The sequence below is a fragment of the Lagopus leucura genome, unplaced genomic scaffold (genome assembly GCF_019238085.1).
Source record: "Lagopus leucura isolate 7727_CA_CO unplaced genomic scaffold, USGS_WTPT01 Super-Scaffold_73, whole genome shotgun sequence".
Classification (NCBI taxonomy): domain Eukaryota; kingdom Metazoa; phylum Chordata; class Aves; order Galliformes; family Phasianidae; genus Lagopus; species Lagopus leucura.
The window spans coordinates 15,296,528-15,315,870 of NW_024962252.1; the positions used below are offsets into that span (position 1 = coordinate 15,296,528).

The 19,343-nt window shown below is 42.6% G+C and overlaps 1 protein-coding gene across 1 annotated transcript in view; it reads right to left on the reverse strand.

Moving 5' to 3' along the window:
• Positions 1 to 9,493, reverse strand: part of CSMD1 (CUB and Sushi multiple domains 1) — a 990,707-nt gene extending 981,214 nt beyond the window's left edge. Inside the window, exon 1 of the mRNA XM_042877582.1 lies at positions 9,344 to 9,493. Within this exon, the coding sequence (XP_042733516.1) occupies positions 9,344 to 9,410 (67 nt within the window). The 5' untranslated portion in view covers positions 9,411 to 9,493. The remainder of the gene's footprint in view (positions 1 to 9,343) is intronic.
• Between the last annotated feature and the right edge of the window lie 9,850 nt (positions 9,494 to 19,343).

Consider the following 19,343-nt stretch of genomic DNA (forward strand, 5'->3'; position numbering starts at 1 on the left):
TATGATTCTGTGATTCTGTATGATTCTCTAAGTAGCTTGACAGTGAACTTGTTACTACTTCAAAAAAGATGTATGAAGCCATCTGAAAGGAGGTCGTAACTTAGTCCCCCTCTCTGGCACACAGAAATGAAAGATCTGAATATACAATTTCTAGCACAAGAAACTTGGATTTATGGGCAAAATGAGAACCAACCCTAAAACAAGCAGTTAGGAAACTCAGTTTAATAAAAACTAATGATTTTGTTATATATTAAAAAAAAAAAAAAAAAAGAGGAAAACTGAACTTACTTTGACACATCTTCTCAATTTTCCTTCTAATGTTATATGACTCATCTCAAATCCATTGGAAAAGAAGTAAACAAACTACACCAACTCAGTTGCCATCATCTGCCAGGAACATCTTAAAAAGAAAACTACTACTGAGGTACTGTTCTTGTCTTCACTAGAGATAAACTTATTTACCCAGTAGAAGCAGCAGCATTTCACTTTATCTCCATTTCTTTTACCGCTTTCCTCATTGCTAACAGCAACCAATGAAATACCTCCATAGGTCAATAAATTACTTCCATAAGAAGTAGATTAATGTAACTTGGACTAGTTTTGTATATTTTCAAAACAATTAATTTAATGTGAGATAAACATAAAAATAATAATAATAAAAAGGGGAAGTTCAATTTGTTTATTAGCAACACATTTTATATGGGAAGTATCTTAAATAGTAATTTAAGCAATTTAAGACAACAGTCTTTTGATTACATTCCTCATTCACTGAACTAATGTTATAATTGGAACTGTAAAAGAAATAAAATGGTTAGTCCTTTTTTATTCTATAATTCCTCTGTAATCTGATTTCCTCAAAATAGCTGCAAGACAATGTATTTTCACGAAAATCAGAATGACAATTATAAGCTGACCTATCTACTCTTCATTATCTGTTATTGTTTCTATGATGGCAATTTCATATTATCACATCACTAATAAATGAAATCTAAATCACTTGATAACACTGATAACATCTAAAGTCAGCTTCTCTGCTGATGTAAATCAACTGAGATCCGTGGAGGGGATTTCAAAATGTTATATTTCTTAGACTAGTTCCTGTTTGTAGATCTTAAAATTGACTGGATCAGGCAGACCCTTTGCTGGGCTAGATGATACTAAAACTGAAAAAGAGAGCAACTTGATTTTCCAAAATGTTCCCTGAATTACTGCTTTAAAGAAAGGACTTCGAAGCTTCTCAAGAGATGACAGGAAAAATCTAAATTGTCATGGCAACATGAGTTGAAGAAATTCTTTGCTGTTTGCAGAGATCATCTCCATGCTATCAGCCTGTTTACTAGACGTTGCTAAAGAAAGCAATTAAAGGTTGATCTCTTCTCAGAAACAAATAAATTATACTACTGGTGAAAACAAGTGGCCTGAGATACACTTCAGCGAGGTCAGAGATTTTGAGGTACCACTCATCTCCAATACAAAAGATGTTTCTGTGATTATTTGCATTCCATATTAATGACTAGGAACTCAAATTCTCTTTATCATTATTAGATTTGTTCCAGCATCCCTGTCTTAATGCAAGGTCTCTCTGTGATATGTGACTCTAGTAAAGGTCAGACTCCAAGACCAGAAAGGTTAATAAGATTTATTTTTTTGTGCATGTGTGTGAGTTCCCCCACCTTTCTATCAGCTCAGAAGCTGGTCAGAATCCAATATATGAGCAACACAAACTGTCCAAATGAGGACTAGTGTTTATAGGACTTAACTAGTTCTGCACAGCAGAATGCTTTATAAACACTACTTTAACTACATTGTGTACATGGGGGGTGAGGAGGGGGATGGAAAATTTCAGTGTTTGTATGTATTTCAATTAAATATAATAAAGCCTTCCGTATAAATCTTTATACAGAAAAAAGTTAGATATGGCCAGATACACCCCACAATAAAAATGCTACTATGGCTGCTACCGCTGACTTTTTAAAATCTATTAGCATTACATTTTGTAGTGTGAGAGACATTGCAAACAATGGGTCAAGGTGTGTGCTGGGGATATTTATGTGCTGAGATAAAGAAAATCAATTTCATTTCTCAAGAGAGATGTCTACAAATGCAGAGGGTCAATGACTTCAATATTAGCAGTTGCTTGATTGTACAGAGGTTCTTAAAGTGAATGACAAAATAGCTTTTTCCCCCCAGATGCTTGGCATGACTCAATCCATGTATTATAAGAAATATCAGCAGGATGCCAATAGAGAATCTGGCTGCTGGGGCAAAGCTAAAACAGTATACTTAGTCACTTGGAAGCAGTCAGATTCTGCATTGATATCCCACAGACATGAGTGAGAACAGAGAGATTTGTCATGACTACTGGTTTCTCAACCACAAGCATAGAAAATTAGCCTAAAATTAAGTTAAACTCTATGCTCTTGCTTTAATTTCATTAAAATGACCCCTTTGATACTTTCACTGTTGTACAAGAATCTTTACAGGCCAGACAAATAGCAACAATGAGTCAAAATGTTCCTTTTTGCTGTTTACTTTCTTAAGTACTGCTTTGAGAAGCATCTCTCTATCCTGATTTCTTATTGTCACTGTCACCTGCACTCCTGAAGTTAAGCGCAAGGCAGATTCCCCAATCTCACATGGATTCCTGCAACATCTGGCAGCTCGCTCCCTGGCAACATAAGTGCTGGTTGTGCACCTTTAGCTGCATTGCGCAAAGCAGGTCGCTGGAGCTTGGTTCCCATGGATCCATGTTGTATACACCATGAGGTCAGGATGAGCCCTGGGGCGCTCTAAAATGCAAGCTCTAACCCAAACACAGCACTCAGAGCCTAAGCTCTCTATCGTGTGTGTTGGATACTCTCAACTCAAAGAGAGTTGAGCTCCCCTGTCCGTTTCAGAAGCAGGCATTGCAGGAACAGTGAAGATGCTTTAAATCCAACCCACAGCTGGGCCGGTGTACAGAAAATATCCTGTTTGTGACCTCTAGTGTGCTGAGGCCCACCCTTGGACCTGTGTGTCACACCTCCCCCAATGCTGGCTGCACTTCGGTTCCCAGTGCCCTGCAGAATGTTGATGTTTCAGCAGCTCTATAAGAAGCCTGAATATTTGCATTCTCTCTGTGAAGATGACAGTGAAGTAACACAGGTCAAAGAAAGAAAATTATTATTTATGAAGTGTTATACCTTGGTTGCATTAGATCTGAAAAACATAGGATGAGAAAAAGAAACCTTACCAGCCCCAGATTTGCCCTCAACCAAAGACGTGCTGCAAACAACAGAACTGTAGGTACATTTCAATTAAAAAAAAATAAATCCAACTCAGGTGTTGAAATATATTTATGTGTTAAAAACAAGGAAGACAGAAAATAAATATGAAATATTTTATGCTTTGTAAGATTTGCATGAAAAAGCTATCACTTTGAAACTGAGGAAGAAGTGAAGGTGCTGTGAAAGGTATGCTTAAAATGCTGACAAAATGTGATGCAACACTTTGCAAAACAAACACTGCACACATTGTTTTATTCATTATTATTTATTCAGCTCTCTGTCAGCAGCAGAGCTGCGAACATTTCTTTCAAAAAGCCACTGTACAATGGAGACATGAATACAGAACATGATTCTGTACTTCAGTATCCATGGGATACTGTAGGAAAGACATAAAACATCCAAAGACTAAAACGATACAGGCATGTCTGTACATTGTTCTCCACAATTTCTTAAAGGAAAAAAAAAAAAAAAAGTAAACACAGGAAAAGAAAAAGAGAAAGCAAGGCAAGGAACTGATTAAGCCATACTTGGAGATACCGGAGATCATGTTTAAAAACAAAATATTCTCATAAAAAAATAAAGCTTTAAATACCAGCAATATTGACTGCTTGGATTCATTCAATTTTCCTTCGCCAGTCTTTCCTGTGTGTAAACTGTGAGAAGTGCTCGGCCACCAGAGCTCACATCAAATGGGATCTGGATCTACTGCTTATCTGCAGTATCTGCTATGTCTGCCTTATTTGGAGCACCAACAATTTCAGCAGTGGCTGATCCAAATATTGCCGAAATCAATAGGAATTTCTGTTTCAACTGCAGCAGGATAGAGCCCTCATTACTGTCCAAATGTAAGTTTTCCTTGTCAGAGATGACTTCAAAATGACATTGAAAGAGGTGGAATCACCATTTCAGTACCATATACACTCATGTATTAATAAAATGAAGAATCTAACAATTATGAAGTTGAAACAAAAGGTGATTTATTTTTGTATTGGAAATTAGAACTTCACTATAATTGCAAGGAATTGTGATTTTTTTGCTTAACTTTTGGTAAAGTCCAATCATTGATGATATTTCTTCATTAAGAGGAATTCTGATTAATTATCAATGGTATAACAGTGATTATACCCGTTAACCGAATGTGCCCTCCAGGTAAAAATTGCAAGAAACAGTTGTCATTTTCTCTCTCTCTCTCTTTCTTTTTTAATGACTAAGAAATGCAGAACAAAATGTTTCTCTCTAAGCAAGTCAGACTTGTTATTGGCAATAAGATGCAGTATTACTCTTGTAAGAGTTTTCATTGCATGCATGTCTCCATTTAGTGTTCAATTACTAAATGCAGGCAACTGATGAATGTTGCCTTTGTGTGTCAATATAACATCAGCAATAATCCAAGTAATTTGTTTAAGCAGTTATTCCGTAGAGAAATACTGATAACAAATATAGTGTAGATTTTCTTGAATGTGATAGAAGTGTCATAGAGCTGAATGAAATCTTTCATCCAGCCAGAACAAAGATGTGTGAGGACAAAGTAGCATCTCGCAGCTTTCCTCAGGCATCGATGACATTTTTCCCTATTTCAAAAGTTACTGGTTAATAAAAATGGCTTAAAGGAAACTGCATCTGACGTAGAAAGTAAAGTATCTAAGCAGAAGAAAGTGATTCACACACATTAGGAGAATTTCCATATGATTCTCATTCTTTGCTCACTGAGAAATTGGAAGAGCATCCAATTTAGCTAATTTGAATCTCCTTAATTTTGCAGCCACATGGACAGCTAGAGGCCAGCTTCTGAATCAAGGACCCAGACTGAAAGCCAACTGTATGCTCAAGTTTTATCAGAACTCACGTCCAATACTTCTGCTACTGCTTCAGAACCTCAGCTCAAGCAGCAGTTCCTCTTTCAGTGCTGCAACCCCTGCCGGTGGCAGAAAGCCCAGCACCATGCTGTGGGAGCTCCATGCACACTCACAGCTGTTCACCAGCAGAATAATGTCAACATTTTCAGAGACACAGCAGGTCAGTAGGGATCAGAGCAAAACGAATTAGGTCGTATGCCTAAAGTCACTGGAGGTTTTATTTATAAGAGTGCACCACTCAGCAGTTACTTCTCACAGGAAAGGCTGTGAGAGCAATGTCAGCATGGAGGTGTGCAAGTGACATGGCTTCCAAAAGTTAGAATCAGTGGTCCCTGAGGTGTCTCCGACCTTCTGGGGAGCACGATTCTCCCTGAATGCACTGATTTCTGTTTCAAACATTGACTCAGTTTCAGACTGTTCCGAAGTCACTGAGGCTGAAGCTTTAATGTGTGTAAGTATTACCGAGGCCAAAGTCCCATACATGACTTGTAAAAACATGTGTGTATCAATGCATAAACAATGATAGTACCGTACAATGAGTAACAGAGGTGAATAGTTGGATTGTCTGTATAGAAAATTTAAAAGAAAAAAAAAAAAAAAAAGACTACAGGGAAAGAAATGTATTCTTCCCTAAAACTCAAAATGTCCACACCTGATCAAAATCACACATGTTTCTGTAAAAGGCCATGAGAGTGACAGTCACTAGAATAAATGGGAAAAAATCCACATAATGCTTCCTCTGTCTACAGACCACTGAAGATGCTGAAATGCCTTCACAGACCTCACTGCATCCACACATGCTGCTGCCTGCATGGCCTCACACCACCAGCAACTTCTCACACCATGCTCTGCTTCATCTGCTGAGAATTCCATGTTGGTGGGCAGTGGAACAGCAGGTCTCACAGATGGTTTTTGAGGATGGACTGCTTGGGGAATCTTAGTTGAACTGCTATGTTCTGCACTGTATTGTATTCAATTTTTCCATACTTTATATTCTTATTCAGAGTTAAGGATGTTATATCTCCATGCAATACTACAGATGTGGCCAGAGCTGGCTGCTTCTTTCTGCCTTTCCATTGCCATTTCCCCACTGCTCTGGAGCTGGGGTGGAGAAGGAACCCACAGAGCACAGAGTCATGCAGTGGGTATCCAACTTTTGTTTATTTGTTTTTTCCCAGCTCATTTTCACTCAAATTGTTTCGGCCTCCTCTGAAAAGGAATGGAGCCTCTCTAGAGAGAGCGGCTTCACAGTGTGAGAAGCACTGCTTTGGAGAGAGAGAGAAAATACATGACTTTAAAAGAGAGAAACATTCTCAGTTCAACAAGAGGAGGCCTTAAACATAGTGGTAACTTTGTGTGATGCAATTATTTTGACAAAGTGAGAGCAGCAAACAGAAGGTACACAAAATGTTTTGGGTTTTATTTCTTAAAAAAAAAAAAAAAAAAAAAAAAAAAAAAAAAAGAACCACAACAGAATGCTAAGCTATAGATGTGGGAGTCCTTCCACTGTGCGGATTTGATTTCAGACAGAAATGTGTTTCCTTTGCTATTTCCATTAATCTGAATGATACCTCTGAATTTGAACCAGGAAATAAAGCCTTATGCACATTTTGTCAGAGGCAATTAGGTGGCAATGGAGCTGCTCTCACTGGATATCGGAGCAAGCCCAGGAAATTATCTCAAAACCATACGTTGGAACTACAGAACGTATGAAGCAATACATATTCCTCTACTGAAATCAGCAGATCTCAGATCACAGCAGAAAGATATTTTAATCATTAATCTTGAATTTCAGTCTGAGCTCAGTCTAAATCTATCATTTCCTCCCCAGCAGTTTGGTGGTTTTTTGTTGTTTTTTTTTTTTAACCAAAAATGGCATTGCCATATCTGGTGTCTCAAGTACACCATGAGTTTTTATGTTTGCTTTTGCAAGGATGCAGCCCATTACAATTAGCAAATGGCTCTACACACATGGCCATCTGAGTGCAGAGCCGAGCGTTTGCTGCTGCTGTGCAGAGCATCACTGCTCCATGGGGCAGCTCCGGGCATGGGGCTCCTGCACAGCACCCCATCTTGATTCCCAGCGATTTCTGAAGCATAACAGACAGGGAAGGTTCTCCCAAAGGCTTTTCAAAATACTCAGGTGACAAAATGTCACCACGGAAATACTCATAGAACTGCACCTCGGATCTACCACAAGGAACAATGACGTATGTTCATTTTCATCCTTTCTTATTCCTTTAAAAAGTTACAGACAACTGCACAGCAGCAGAGGGTTTGCATTTGGTTTTGTGGTGAGGAACACTGTGGAAATCAGCCCACCTCCCCTATACTGACGGATAAGAGAAAACGTGTGGCAACACCTCCAGAAATAGTAGTTTCTTTTTTTTTAATCACAAAATCCCCAAACAAACCAAAGCCCATGTGATTTCCTATTGCAGCCCCTACAGAATTATTCAGTTACTGAGGGGACAGTAAACAGGGAGTCCTGGGGATCAATTCTTTAAAGCAGTGTGTGCTCTGGGAAGCAAAGGCTCTCCGTGTTCCAAGGGAAGGAGTTCTTTCACTCTCTAAACTATAAATGTAATTTCAGCCTCAGGATTACATTTGACTAAATATAGATACCTGCGCTCAATTGCCTGGGAAGGTAAATGGGGAAGAATTATGTCAAATGTCCCCGCTGGTTCCCCTTCTACCTGTTGTTTGACTTCAATATTAAGTCAGTTTGTAGCCCTTAAGTAGGTGTATTGCTGCTCCACATTAAGCGCTGTATAATTACATTCTGCAGAGCAGCATCGGAGGCAGTGCCCAAATGTTCCTGGCAAAGCCTTTGTATGTAAGCAAAACACGTCGGATCTCCGCTGAATAACCATGATCCAGCCTCCAGCTTTTCATATGTGCTGTCAGCCATGAAAAGAAAACACTTAAATGTCAAACGACAGAACCAGCCACAGTGTATTTAACAAATGAACCGCGGGTGTCGGCCCGCTGCGGCGCGTCCCGGGGCGGCCGGGCCGGGGGGGGACCGGGAGCCGAAGTTCGGGCACGGCGCTGACACCGAATGTGGCCCCCCCGGGCCATGCGGGGGCACCTCGCGAGGGAAGAGCCGGCGGAGAGCGGAGGCAGCGGCGGGGCTCGGGCGGAGGCGCAGCTCCGGACCGGGCTCGGCTGCGGCGCTGCCCGGGGACCGCGGCCCCGGAGGAGAAGGCTGCAGCCTCGCCCCTCGCCAGGCGTCCTACCCACCCCCCACTCCAGCACGGTGCGAATAAAGCGTAACAGTGATAAAAGCAGGGAGGAAAAATAAAATGGTGGGGACGACGCGAAGCGCCGCGGAAGGGGTAAGGGAGTCGCACGCAGCGTAGAGCGCGGGGGAACGCACCGTGCTCCCGGAGGCGGAGGGGAGGGCTGCGGGGACGGTGCCGCTGCGGGATGCGCCGCCCGCGCCCTCACACGCGCACCCGCACCCGCGGGAGGCGAAGTGAATACCGAGCGGGGAAGTTGTTGTCTCCAGCGCTGAGGCAGCGATGGGGCTGAGGCCAGCCCCGAAGTTGTGTAACCCAGTTCTCTGCCGTCACCCTCACCCTCGTTTCCCCTCCCTCCCCGCACTGATTTTAAGGAGGACCCCAGACGGGGGTGGGAGACCCCGCGCGGCCCGGAGCCCTCTCCCCTCGGCACGCGGGGAGACCCCGGCCCCGCACACTCCCACAATCCCAGAAGTCGGGGGTAGTGGGGGTGGCTGGGGGCGGCTCTGCGCGACACCCACTCCGCGCTCCCCGTGAGCTGGGTAAAAGCGGAGCAGCGGAGAGAGAAAGCCAACTTGCCGGCGCGGGAACTGTTTCTCCTCGCACGGTGGCGAGTGGCGTTCGGGCATGTGTAGTGAGCGAAGTGTTGGCAAACTCCGGAGCTGCCCAGGAGCTGATGCGCGCAGCTCCACTCGCGGCGCAGAGGCGGCTGCTTCCCGGCTCTCGGGGCTGAGGGTCCCCGCGGGGAGCGGCCGGCGGGCAGAGAGCGCTCGGGGAGCCGGGGGACGGCGGGAAGGAGGGAAGGGGACCAGGGGGAAGGTGCCGGGGCTCTGGGAGCCGGCGGCTGGGAGCGCGGAACGGAGCGCGGTGAGGGAGAGCTCATGCGAGCGGCTGAGCCGAGCCGAGATGAGCTGAGGGGTAAAGCCGTGAGCACAGCCTGCGCGAATCCAGCCCCTAATGCAAGAAACCCAAATCTTACCCTGAGCCGCAGCGAGGAGCCCCGCGCAGAAAACCAGCAGAACCTCGAATTTCCTCCACGCAGTCATGTCTGCGGTTATTCCACACGCACCCGCGCTCGCACCGAACCCCCGGCGGCTCTCCTGGGCTGCGACCGCGTCCTCGGAGCGGCGGCGGGGCTGCGGACGGCGCCGGCTCAGCACCGCGGGGCGAGGAGAGGCGGGGAGCGGCGGCGCGGCTCCCGGCGCCTCCTGCAGGACTGCGCGGGCGGCTGCCTGCGCGCTGCCCGCAGCATCAGCCCCGCTCGGCGCCCGCGGAGCCCCGGCGCCGGCCCGCCGCCCGCCCAGGGGAGGGGAGGGGAGGCGCGCCCGGATCGGCGGGCAGCGCGGCGGCCACGGCCGCCGGAGGGGAGAGCCGGGCGGCGGCGGCGATGGGAGAGGGCTGCGGGGAGCGCGAGGGAGAGGAGGAGGAGGAGGAGGAGAGAGGGAGGGATCGAACAGAGCGCGGCGCAGGCAGCGCGGCGGAGGGGCTGCCAGCCGCGCGAGGAGCAGCCGCCGCCGCCGCCGGACTCAACCATCACTTCCCACGGAGAGGGGAAGGGGCCGGCGATGCGCAGCCGAACCCGCAGCCGCCCCGCGAGACCTTCGGGGCTGCAGCTACCCCCCGCGGGCCTCTGGGGACCAAAGCTCCTTCGACTCCACCTCTGCCCACAGTCCCCCGGGGGTTCCGCCGCATCCGCATCTCCCCGAGCAGCCCCGTGCGTGTGTACGGATGTTAGGCGAATTGGGGTGGGGATCCCTTCGAACTCTGTCTCCGTACTGGAGGGAGGGAGGCTTTTGGGTCCCAACGTGCCCGGCTGCTCATGTCCAAGTTGCTCATCAGTGCGAGGTGCACTTCCTAAGGGAAAGTGAGAAGCCAGCTCAGCTCTCTCCTTGAGGAGCACGTATTTGCTGTTACCTTGTCATGCCCAATGGCTCCTTTGGCCAAGAGAAATTTTTGCCATTAAGTAACCTTTAGAAATATTAAACACTCAAAACCAGCTCATCCTAGTACATAGCAGCATCAGACAGTGCCTTCTCCAGCATCACCCCAAACCCATGATGTTGGTTCCATGAGCTTGTGGTATGGGTGCAGAAATCTGCAAGACCTCGTGGTGTACCATTCAGTGTCACAGAGATTGCCACCACCACCACACGCTGGGCCTAACGGTATAATTCACACTCACCTGTCTCTGTAATTAAAATACAAAGGCTCACAGGAATTAGAAGAGACACAAATACCTTTGGAAAGCTAGTTTCAAGGTTGTAATTTTTCACTTATGATGAGTTTTTTCTTTCGTGGTGAAATATGCAAAGTTGTTTTCTCATTGTGAGTTGCAAGAAGGTGGTGAATGGGTCCTGAACGAGGTAGGCTGACTTTGTAATAAGCTTGTATTTATGGTTAAACGTTGCGGTTCTCACTGAAAAAAGCCCTACGGCCCGGAGAGCTGCCGAAATAGACGTGGCACTGCTGCCATCTCGTGGCCGCCCCTTCCCCCCTTTTGCCGCTCCTCCTCTTCCACGCCTTCCCCGAGCTTCCCATCAGCTCCAAGTGGGACCAGAGAATTTTCACGGCATGGACGGGGCCTCCGTATCCATTCGTGCTTTAGCAATGCCTCGGGACAAGTTGGCATTCGTGACAGTGATGCTATGCTGATAGGTGGTAGTACCGGCATCACACAGCTGGGATGTGCACAGTTCCCGCAGCAGCGCTGCTCTCTGTATACACCTCTCATTTACCTCTGATCAGTCCTAATGATCCCCAGGGAAGAATCTAAACTAGAAAGGTCACTAACCTGAAGTCAGGATTCCTCATTTCTGGTCTGCACTAATCTGAGAATTACATTTTTGCAGAGATTCTTCTACTGCTGCAGGTCCAAGTGCAGGTCATGCTTCTCACTTTTGTTTCATCATATTGTCTGTTGTGCTGGAACAGTTACAAAGTCACAAACCCCCTTCCATGTATGGGTCAGGGTCTAGTTGCAAACAAATGTTTGTATGGTTTCTTGCTGCCCTGTTTAAGTAAACACTCTGAAGCTGAGGAGCCACTGTTTAACCCTTCTCACAGCACATTCTGCAGAAGCTCCAGTGTGATACAGCGTGTTGGCTCATCCTTGTTAGATTACTGTTTCCTGAGGCTTGCCATTCTTCAGAGGATTTTCTGGGCTTTTGGGAACTAGTGCCTTCTTCACAGAGTTAAACAGGCAGTAATTTCTTCCCATCAGAGCACATAGATAAGGCCAAATAGCTGTGCAACACAGTCACTGTCACTACAAAAGAATCCCTTCTCTCCTTCCTGGCATCCTATAACAGTAAGCCATATAGGTAAACACTGGCCTTCAGCACATTCTCCCTTGTCCACTGCATTATTGCCTTACCCTGATAAAGACAGTACAGATCACTGGCTGCTGCCTCAGGCTCCATGCAGACTCAGGTAGAGTCACTGTGACTTTCCAAAGCCCTGTGGGTCCCAGGAGCTTTGTCAAATCCCACAAATCCAGACTATGGCTATGCATCTGAGGCTTTGCACTCTGAGTGGAGGAGCTCCACCACCCCGACTCCTGCATTACCTAAACACAGTAATTACAGCAGCTGATCTAACCTAATGACTGTAATCTCTCTATTGTATTTTAAGCACCTAACGTAGTTCCATAAAATCCCCAAATTTATGAGTTTGAACAGAGGCAATATTTCTCTCTATTCCCTATAGATGGTACGGGGGAGTGTATATGTCAAGACTGTTTGTACTAATCGGAGTGATTTAAAGGGAACTTGACAGGGATTTATTTTTAATTGAGAGCTTGTCCTTTTGTTTTCCTGTGCCATATATAAAATGGTCTGAAATGTTAGATTTCTCCTTTCCATTTTTCAGCTTGTTACATTAATAATTTTGAATTCGATTTTCTATGTTGTTGCTTTTTGGGAAGAAGAAGCATCTTGCTGTGTGGTGCAGGAATATCCGTGCATATCTAAGCAGAGCTACTGGTTTGGAACAGAGCTGAGGACACGTCATATACTGATTAAAAACGGATGCTTGGGGGAACCCATAAACAGACTTAGTTCTCACCATCTGAGACAGAAGGCAGCAGCTTTGCACCAGAAGGTTATTGTGAAGTCTCAAGTTTAAGAATCTGAAAGCTTGAAATTCAAAATAGTATGCTGGAAAAAAAAAAAATCTTTAAAAAGAGCCTTCAGTGGAACACTGATCTAGGGCTAGCAGGTCAGCTCCAGGGAAACTTCATCAAAATGTTGGTGGTTGCAAGTTTTTTGTTTTTGTTTTGTTTGTTATACATGCTCTTTAGTTGCTAGCAAAAACAGAGTAGTGTTCTGAATGCTTTCACTTAGCACATTCTCCTTTTGATAGCTGTTTTCAGACTTGAATCATTTCATGATCTTTTCTGTCCTAATAGATTCCTCAAACTAGAACAATGAAAAACTTGTACACGTACATACGTTCTGAGCCCCAATTTGTTACATCATAAGGAATAAAGAAGATGCTATGTCACTCACAAACTAGATTAGAAAATTTGTTTCTGAGATTCAGTTATGATTCTACTTTCTTTTTTGTGGTAACATTCTGTTCATACTAGAAATTTATCTTGTAAGATTGACGATTATGATTACTACCTCTACATGAGCTACAGCTACATTATTACTTTATACACTGTACCAGCACGGACCAATAAATGTAAGTATCAAAAGTCTTCTAAGCTGGAAACCGCTGGAAAGAACAGGAAATTTTTGTAAAAAATAAGTGTTTTATGGACTGGCAGGCAGGACATGTCAAGGTAGCATTAGTCAACAATTGGGGCTGCTACTGTACTCTTGTTCAAGAGGACCCATGGGGCTAAATTAATTGCTCTACTACATTATATTCCCTCTGTAGCACTTAACTGAGGGGAAACAGTTGGTGAGGCTGTGGGGGGAGACCTATGCTATCTGTTTTAGAGCACACTGAAGCACTACCTGTCTCTCTGGGGACAGGCTTCAGTAACAGCTTCTTGGCTAAACACCTACACCGAGTTCATCCGTCCTTTAGGTGATATTAATAATTTACGTTAGGAAGATGAGACTTCTGATGGATATTTATGACTCCATGGGAAGGTGGGATTTGTAGATACTTGACTCAGGGTTCCTGTAGGAGACAACACCCAGGACATCTGTTTAGGTACAGTTGCTTAACCATGAGTTTTTTAAGGGTTAACAGAAGAAAAGGAAACTCTGTTGAAGCTGTTCCAGGAAAATAGCCAGGCTTTTTATTTGCTTGTTTGATCTAAGCTGTGTGTAAGGAGATCCTGCAAAACATGAGATGTGCAAGGGTGGAATTTTAAAGCAGAGTATCAACAGTGGAGTAAAAGTAGCCAGCATTATGTTCTTAGCAAACAAATAAGAAAGTATCTTGATGCTGAATAAAATGTGAGAGTTAGAAAGCTTTCAGAGTACTAAGCAGTAGTTCCTATCACATGGAAGAGAGAAGGAAGAACCAGTGGAGGGAGGCAAAGAATAGCTCAGGAAACAATCTTTTTTTTGGCAGTAATCCTCATAAATATGGGAAAGGCAAGTCTACTTTTGTCAGATATGGAAAGATACTGCTATTACTGGATAGCAGAATGGAAGTTTGATTGTGAGAAGACATTGGTCTGACCTGTGTGGAAATTCCATACCCACATTTACTGAGAGTCTGAGGCAGTGACTCCTGTTTATTTCAGTTGAGCTTATCTTGTCTAAGAGTGCCATGGTGCTGAATGATGTACAGCTGTGCAGAGAGATTTAATTATGAACACATGCTGAGCATATTAACAAAGTGCTCTTATTAGCATCTAGTGAACTGCTGTAACATGAACTAGCATGGCTCTCCACTGTTTAAGCATCTGCAAGAGCTATGCTTCATCCTAGCTCTCCTCCCATGGTTTCCTCTTGATGAGCCTTACTTATAGTCTTAAAACTCACTTGCTTGGATCTAAAGATTTTTTGTATATAGTAAAGATGTAAATTAGAATCTTGACTTATGCTTTGAACTAAATGAGAGAGAAGGGTTTGATGTAAGGAAAAGACAAGCTTTCCATTTTATCCATGATGAGTTGGAGCTGTTGGCAACATACACATAATATGCTGGAAAGGCAGTCTGAGTTTTCAGTTTGTACATAAGGAGATGAGTCTGGAGTAGACTAGTATACCTGTGAGTCATTGGCAAACAGATGACAGTTGATTCTGTATTTGCTGATGAGATCACACAGATAAAATGTGTAGCAAAGAGAAAGAAAGGAATCAAGGACAGAAAGCCCACACAGTAATTTGAAGAATGGACAAGAAGTCACTTTGGTAATCAGGTGGAGAGACAATTGTTGGAGATCTGGACGTACAGTTTTCTAAGAAGAGCTGTGTGTCATGTCAGAATAGAAGGAAATCGCATCCTCATGAAATTCATGTGGAGTGTAGGGCTTTTACAGATAATAGTTTCATAAGGATCTGAAGAAGATCAAAACTAGAGAAGAGAAAACAGAGTTGGTTGGAAAGGAATTTCAGAGAGTGCTGTAGTAAGATCATGAGAGAAGAATTAGCTGATAGCTGGGAATTGTAAGAAAAATAATAGGAAATGTAGGTAAAACCATGACATTTCTAAGGTTGCAAAACTAACTAATAAAAAAATAAAGGAATAAATTGTCAGAAGACAGGAAAGAGGACAGTGAGAGTACAGGTCATGAGAAAAATGGTGAGAGATTATGAGACAGGGAAGGGAAGGGAAGGGAGAGGTAGTAGCTGATGGAGTAAAAAAACAATTTTAAGCACTTATTTAAAAACTGTCTGTAAACCTCTCTTTTACCTGGTGGGAAGACAAAAAAGAGGTTTGTCATGAGATTCTTATTTGAAAAATAATTCCTCAGCTCTGATGGTGGGCTCATTGGGTGTGCTAACCTGGGAAGTAGTAATTGTGACAGTTTCAGTAGAACATCTGGGATATGAATAATCTTAAGAAGCCCGCAAGCATCAGTCTTGCAGAAATAACTTTTACCACACCTGAAAATCTTTCCTGACAGTTCATGAATTTCACCCACAAACCTGAATCACCTGATCTGTGCCAACCCACACTCCAGGGATCTTGCATCAGTCCCTCACAGCAGCCTGTGAAGGTCTGCAGAGGGAAACTTTCAGTACTTGCTGGATTTCACAGCTGGTTAACTCTTTATTAATTGAAGAGAGAATCTGAGCATCTTATTTAAGCGAACTACTTTACAAATTTAGGATTTAAGGGACTGAATATCTCCAAATAGTGCTTCTTCATGTGTTATTTCATTTATGTATTCATCTGGTTCTAATTCCTGTTTCCACTTCCACTGTGTATGGCTACACAGATGAGTTACAGCACAACAAACGGGATGTGTTTATGGAGATAGACTAGAGCATTTTCTTCCCCATGTATGAATTTTAGCACTATGAAAAAGTCTTGTATTCTATTTTCCTTCAAAAGAAATTCCCACAATTACTGTGAAATAACAGTGCACATGAATGTACACTGCAGAGAAGCCTTTGCAAACTGGGAATCTGATCTAAATGGCAGCCTTACTGCTGACTTTAGTGAGGGCTGAGTCTTGTCCCATGTCTTACATGAATAGCAAGACTAGAATCTTGAGTGAGAAAGAAGTCTTAAAATTAAATCGTCTGTTCCAAATGTTTTCAGTTGCAGTATAACATCAAACATGTCAGAACTTTACTCTTAACAACTATTTATATTCTTGTATATAAACAATCTACTGTTGGAAATTGCACCTGTGAAAGAAAAGCTTGATGTGTTCTTCCCATTATCAAGTTAATATCTCCCTCCATAGGAAAAAATCCAAGGGGCCAATCAGTAGCATATAGTGATTAGAGAGCAATTATGTACTCTCATTTCTCTACCCACATATCGCCAAGCCAGATGGGGACCAACCAAATATTTAAAATACAAAGTTTGCTAGGATTAACCCATCAGTGTAACCTCAATTGTCTCCCCAAATATTGGGCTGCCAGTCATTAGGCTGTAATTGGCTTTGCTGGCATCATCCAAAGGTAGGGTTTTTATCAAGAGCCTTACTGTGGCTTAAGTAATGGTGGCAAAATGCTGATCTGAAGAGAGACATTAATGATCTTCATCAACAATGGGCTTAAGTGTCTCTGCTTGCTTTAGCCAGTCATAAATTTTTCATTTGGAAAAATGGAAAGAGCATAGGACCACATCCTGTTTTTCATGTATGAAACTAAGGGAGGCTCACTGAATGTACATTTTGCTCTTTGCCATCTCATCTCCTTTTTGAACAACATTTTAACCTGCTGTTCTAGAACAGTGAGTTGTAAGCAGTGATGATCTATCCTTTCTCCCTAGTCCTTTACAGTTCATTTAATTGCTGAGTTGGCATTCCCTTTCCTCTCTCACATTCTGACTTAGATTCCTTTCCATCTCAAAAATAATCATAGGGTAGGCTTTTTCATTAAGAATCAGTAACTCAGTCTGTCCACATGACTTACGTACTAAGAACTGAACTTACCATAGAAATAATCTGCTTCTAGATTGACCTTCCACTTTCCTGATAGTTCCCATTCCTCTCTTTTAGTAAGTGCAACCCCTGGATTGTAGTTCTAGAAGAAGATGAAAAGCCAGTATTACTGTCATTTTTCACATGGACTGCTTTCTGATTAAATTATTTACCATCCGTTTTTTGCAGCACATGCAAGTTATGTTTACTTGACATTATATAAATCTCTTTGGCTTGGGTCCTCCATAATAAAGTATGAAATGATTGAAAAGCAGGAAAGGAACTTTCACTAGCATCTATTTTAAGCATGTAATAATATGCTTATACATTTAACATTATTAATATTAAATAAATTTAAATATTAAATAATAATATTTAATATTAAATGAATTTTAAGATCTTTGAAGGGCTGAGGTAACTGAGTAATTTAGAATATTATTAATATTTGTGATCATCATTATAATTGGAAAAAAACAAAAAAGTAACTAGAAATTCTGAGTGTTTGTTTTTGTTTGTTTGTTTGTTTGTTTCCTGTGATTCACTCTTCCTCATGGGAACGTGAGTATTTCTTTTACAGATTATTTGAAGATTTCGGGTAGGTGACCAAAATTCATTTGATCCTCACAGCACCCCACATTTTCTCATGGTAATGTGGAAAATATTAATTAGTGCCTGAAATGGAACTGATACACTCTAAGACTTTTTGAGCCCATGAGATCGATGTGGGTCATTTCATTAAAAGAAGGTATAAAAAACATCCTTAGAAGGTAGCAGAATATGGCCAATTTAGCTTTGCTGGAGATTTAGAAATAGTTTCTGTCAACCTGGAATATTACAATGAAGCATCTGTGGAACAATCATCTTATTTTTTTTCCCAGGACCTTGGTGCTTGATCATTTATTATCATTTTGGTTTTCTTTTGCTTAGAGTTATTTACCATAATAGTTACCAGAAAATAGCATTACACGTAAGAAATCATTTCAGAAACTGTTCTGATGTGTTGGACTCTACACAAAGGGGTGGTAATGATATTAGTGTGTTGCTAGTTCCTAATATGTTCCAGAGGTATTCATGTTACTCCAGGTCCCTCAATTCAGAGCTGGGGCTGTCTTTGTATTTAATGGAGAGACAGAGAGACCAAGACCCCTTTTACCTAGTTTTAGTCTTCTAGCTGAGACAGAGAGCTCAGACAGTAACTGATCACTACCTGAGAGTATTTTCTTCATTCCTTGTGTAGATAGCTTGCAGAAATTATATGCCTAATATTAGGTAGATGGCTACAGTCCTGTTAAGAAAGTGGATGAGTGGCTCTTTCTGGTCATCTATCACTGGTGCTGATGTGAGATTCTTCATCTCGACTGAACTGATGTACTTTGCACATCAGAAATGAGACAAAGCTCATCTTGGGAAGGAGTAATATGATCCCTAGACCAAGAAGAGAGAAACTTTTTGTGTCTTTTCCGTTATTATGTTCACAGATGGCTTTGTCAGTCACTGCCATTCATTTCATCAGATTTAAAATCAGGACTATTGCAAAATAAGAAAACATGCTCTATTATGACACAGATAACTGGCTTGAGATTTGCAGTGAATATAAGAATAAATAATACAGAGTTAGCACTGGGTTGATTTGTTATACTGTAAACTTCTGGCAGAAATTTTCAAAGGCACAAGGGAGTAAGAAACCAAATTCCCTTTGGCATTCAGTGGGTGTTCAGCATCTATCTGCCTATTTCTGCTTTTGAAATATTCTGCTGTACCAGTAAGTGGTTGAATTGTAATGGGTAAGCCCATAAAAACTGGAGCTGTCTGTCCTTTTCTGACTTTTAAAATTATACCTCTTTGAAGAATAAAGTTCTTAAAACAGAAAAAAAAAAAAAAAAAAAAAATCAGTGAATCTCCTATCATTGTGGGCTTTGTCATGAAGCACATGCAGGGCATGCATTAATGTTAAAAAGAATTATTCAGACTTGTAAGGGATGTGTAATTGGTAATATATTCTTGCTGCTGCTTAGAAATAGGTCTCCATAAGAATCAAGCTGTAGGTGGAGCTTCCATATGTTTCACTTTTCATCACAGGACTCAGCTTTTTAAGGAGAATTCTGTTTATTATCAGGAGAGTGCAATCCTTTTTTAATAGATGCTAGTGGTAGGCTGAGACCTCCCAGTGCAGTGCCACCAGCCAGCCTTCTTCAGAGGCATAACGGCATAGCTCTGAATGCAGCTCAGCACAGCTCACATGCTCTCATCTCTTCACTCCCTAAATGCTACAGAGACCCTATCCTGGAAGTGGAAGTGTGGTTTTCGTTTTCCTGTCCACTCTACCAAATGGTAACCACAACAGTATACATCATCACTAAAGATAAACTGTGCAAACTGCTACATTTCAGACAGACCAAACATCAAGAACACTTAACCAGGCCAAATGTAACTAACGAAACCTTGAATTAGATGCTAAGACACAGTTCTAATA